The 4,008-nt window shown below is 47.2% G+C and overlaps 1 protein-coding gene across 1 annotated transcript in view; it reads right to left on the reverse strand.

The window, feature by feature from the left end:
* Window positions 1-1,932: 1,932 nt before the first annotated feature.
* FAM20A (family with sequence similarity 20, member A) overlaps window positions 1,933-4,008 on the reverse strand; it is a gene marked incomplete at its 5' end in the record, with an annotated part of 8,439 nt that continues 6,363 nt past the window's right edge. The window contains one exon of the mRNA XM_009084022.1: window positions 1,933-2,197. Coding sequence (XP_009082270.1) covers window positions 1,933-2,197 — 265 coding nt within the window. The remainder of the gene's footprint in view (window positions 2,198-4,008) is intronic.

The raw sequence follows: 4,008 nt of genomic DNA on the forward strand, positions 1-4,008 counted from the left end.
CACAAAAAGCTACCGGTAGAGGGAGATAAAAGTTTGGGAATTCATCATCCTGTGCTGAATCAACCAACATAGTGAACATACCCAGAGGGAGTTATTCCTCTTAGTTCCATGTATTCTCTGTCCAGGAGAATCCAAAGGTCTGGAAATGGTGTTTGAGACTGTTGGAAAGGTGGAAATGGAAGGACTTGGCTAAATCACAGGTTGGAAGACTAAAGGAGCCTGGTGTGAGGTTTTGGATGGATTTATGTGAGGGTTTGAGGTGGGTTTGTGTTGGGTTTTTGGGTGGGTTTGTGTGGGATTTTTTGCTAACTTTTGTGGCTTCAGAATATTGGAGGAGTCTCTTCACTAAGAAACACTCCAACCTTCCTCAAACACACAAACAGGCACCTGTAGGGACCCAAATGTCAGCCTCTCCTGTGGCTTTGCAGTTTGGAGACAGGTATCTTGTTGAATTATTGTGGAGTTGAATTAAGCACTAGTACAATTCCCTGTGCAAAATGATAGCTGTGACCAAATGAGCTTTGTTCCTTCTTTGCATCATCCAAGCACTTAGTGTCATCAAGTTCCCTTTAGCTTGGGCAAAATTCCAGGCCATGAGAAGATGAGATTGTAGGTGCAGCATCCTGCTGGGAACTTTTAGCTGCTGCCTGACAGCATTTGCATGGTGGTTTTAGGATTCCCTGGAAGCTCTGCAATGCTGTAGGTGGGTTTTGTTTGACTTAAAGCTTAGTTTAGAATAAACTCCTAGTAATTGGTTGTGGTGTGGAGGTTTGTTGCCTTTTTTATCCCCTTAAGGATGATAAATTATCAACAGACTTCTCAACTACTTTCCCCAGGCTGCCAAAAGGCTCCGTGCTATCATTCCTGAACAATTAGAGGGAAAAACTATTAAAGAGAGCTTTGGTAATCCAGTTATTCTTATGCCTTGTCACTGGGAGGTGAGGAGAAAACTGGAGGCTGAAATATCTCTAACTCTCCATGATTCTTGGTTTCCAGTTTCTATTGCATCTTCTCAAAATGCACAGAGATGGGGACAGGATATCACTTGTATGTTCTAGGGAATTACGACAACTGAAATGATTTTAAAGCTATGAGGAGGTGACTTGAGACAGATTCTCCCCCACTCTGGCAAAATGTTTGCTCCAGAAATGGGTGGGTTCTTGAATTGTACATCCATGTGTGTCTCAGAGCAGTTTGATTTTCGAGTTCTTTTGGTTGGTTTGGGGTTTTTTTGCCCTTGGGGCCAAAGGCCACACACCTACCCCTCTCCTACAACCCAAACTGGCTCTTCCAGCCATGAGGCAGGTCAAAGAAGTGATTTTACAGCCCTGTGAGGTGTTGAGCTTTGTGTGACATGCACAGATTGATGTGGAGTGAGCTGAGCACTGTTGAAGAGACCCAGAAGCAGCACAGGTTTGATGGTGAGTACATGACCATGCTGAATGAGCATGTTGTGACAGGTCCTGCCCTTGAGAAGCAAGATTGCTCCTTTTCCAAATACACAGTCTTGATTACACAACCAAAAAAGACAGGAAAATGCTCTTGGCATGTCTTTATTCAACCCTCATCCTCAGCTTTAGTTTGTCCTTCATGAGTCAAACCAAGATCCTGTGCATGTTGAGCAAACCAATGTGTTCCCCCACCCTCCCAAGGGCACAACCAGCTCCAGAACAGGAGATCACTCCTTCCCCACCAGAGAGTGATGTTTGGGGTGCTAAGATCTGCTGCTCAGACCACAAGGGACCAACACACAGGCCAAGCACAGAAGATCTTGTTGAGCACCAGTGTAGAAGCCCAGTGTGAGCCTTGAAGATCTGCAGAGTTTCTCCTCTCAGGCTCTGCAAGTATTTGCAGATGGAAGTCACCAGCTATCATAACCTGCCACTTGCCTTGCAGGGTTTTCCCTCCCCCTGAGCATGAGTTCAGGGCTGTTTAAGTGCTCAGCTTGGCTCTGTCCCACGCAGGAGCCTTGGGCTGTGCCATGTCGTTGGCCACCACTGTGTCTTCTCCATAGGTGTCTATGCACTTCCTCACGGTGTTCAGGATGAGCTGTAACCTTCTGTCCAGAGCCAGGAGATGGGGCTCAGTGAGGACAGGGGCCAGGGGGTCCTGCAGGAGGGATTCCCTCATCATGTCGCTGAGCCGATACTCAGGCTCAGCCAAGAGCTGAAGTCGTAGTAATGTTGTCCTCTTTATTCTGGAAAAATCAGAGAATGTTAAGGGGTTGGAATGGATCTCAGAGCTCATCTAGCCCAACCCACCTTGCCATGGGCAGAGACACTTCCCACTAGACCAGGAAAAAAAAAGAAATCAGACAACTTAATGCATCCCAGCAAGATCCATCTAAGCCCCTTGGGAGCAGCGAAGGAGGAGACAGAGATGGGTGAAGAAGCTTAAAGAACTTTGCATTATCTTTCCCTTTCAGAAGGAAATGGATATTTTGTAGAAACCTCTAATGTCTTTCCCTTTCAGAGGGAAATGGATATTTTGTAGAAACCTCTACTTCTTCCTTTGTTTTTTCCAGGGTATTTGTACTGCAGATTTCTGTCATCAGAGAGAAAACCACGATGGAAGTTCTGAGTAGTGAGTGTTTGTGCTCTGAGTCAGAGCTGCCCTGGTTCCCCAGGTTCCTGCAGGGTGGTGCTGTGTCCCCAAGGATGACACTGGTGAGATGGGAGCAGAGGGGGAGGTAAATGAAGAGGCATGAATTAGAAAACATGTTCTGTCAAAACTCTGAGCAAAACCAGGGAATATTTCCTAGAACTGATTTAACTGTGACTTTTCACCTTAAGAGGTACTGAGATTTAAATGTGATTTCCCTTTGACAGAAAATGGGATGAAAAGCTTACAGTCTTGGAATACTTCTGGGCATGAAGCTAAGTATTCTGAAATCACTTGTTTAAGCCTCAGCATCTCTAATACTGACATTAATCAGTGGTTTTAATTCTTGCTTATTAAATTTTGGAAGCAAGGTTTTGTGGAACCATTCTGGAATCACCATTAAACCATATCCCCAAGCAGCAGATCCACATGTTTTTTTGAACACTTCCAGAGTTGGTGACTCCACCACTTCCCTGGACAACCTGTTCCAATGCTTGATCACCCCTTCTGTGGAAAACTTATCCCAATATCTAATCTAAATCAGGAGGAGCAGAGGGAGGTGTTTATCTGTGGTCAGTGATGCCTCAGCATTGCACAAGGCAGAGAGGAGAGTGCTGCTTCCCACACAGTGCTGCTATGGGGGGCAAACATCATATTCCTGCATTAATATTCCTGAAAAACATGAAATAATCAATTGATCAAGTGTGGAGGCTGCCAGGGAGGCTCTAAACCCCAGCTGGGAGGTGCTGCTGCCAGGGAAAGCTGTGTACAGAGCAGATGTGAATGAGCATCTGTGCTCTGTCCTTCGAGGCAAGGGGCAGCAGAGGAGCTGCTGTGGGTAAACACCAGCTGTGTTTGCTCTGGGCTGAGCAGTGACAGGGCCTGGAGGTGGAGAACAGGATAGTCTGACCCCGTGGGGAACAGCTGATTGAATGCTCCAACAGTGACACAACAACACAGGGAGAGAGGAGAGTGAGATGGAAATCCTGCCACCAGTTCCCACGGGGCAGCTGCGACCCAGGGGCTGTACTGAACTGCTGGAGATTTCACCCAGAGCCTTCTGGGGTCTCCATCAGTCAGGGAAACACTTGTTAGGTTAACTGGGGGCTGTTTGCAGGCCTGTCTGTGCCTTGCTGAGGGTTTTGAGTCCTTCAGTTCCTTCAGGCCCATCTCATGGCATGTGCCATCCGTTGTGCTGGGAGAGGAGAGCTGCAGTGTGTGGGACAAGGGGTGGGAGCTGTGAAAGGCAGCTAAAAATACCAGAGTTAAGTCTGCTGGAAGCCAGACTTGGAGAAGGACTCAGCTGGGAATGAGATGAACATGTCTAATAGGGATGCAAACATCCTGCTGCTCAGCATCCCTGTGGCTCCAGTGGTCCCTCTGGGCTGGAGGGGCTGGAGGAGTTGG

Source organism: Acanthisitta chloris, unplaced genomic scaffold (assembly GCF_000695815.1).
Source record: "Acanthisitta chloris isolate BGI_N310 unplaced genomic scaffold, ASM69581v1 scaffold20681, whole genome shotgun sequence".
In the NCBI taxonomy this organism is placed as follows: Eukaryota; Metazoa; Chordata; class Aves; order Passeriformes; family Acanthisittidae; genus Acanthisitta; species Acanthisitta chloris.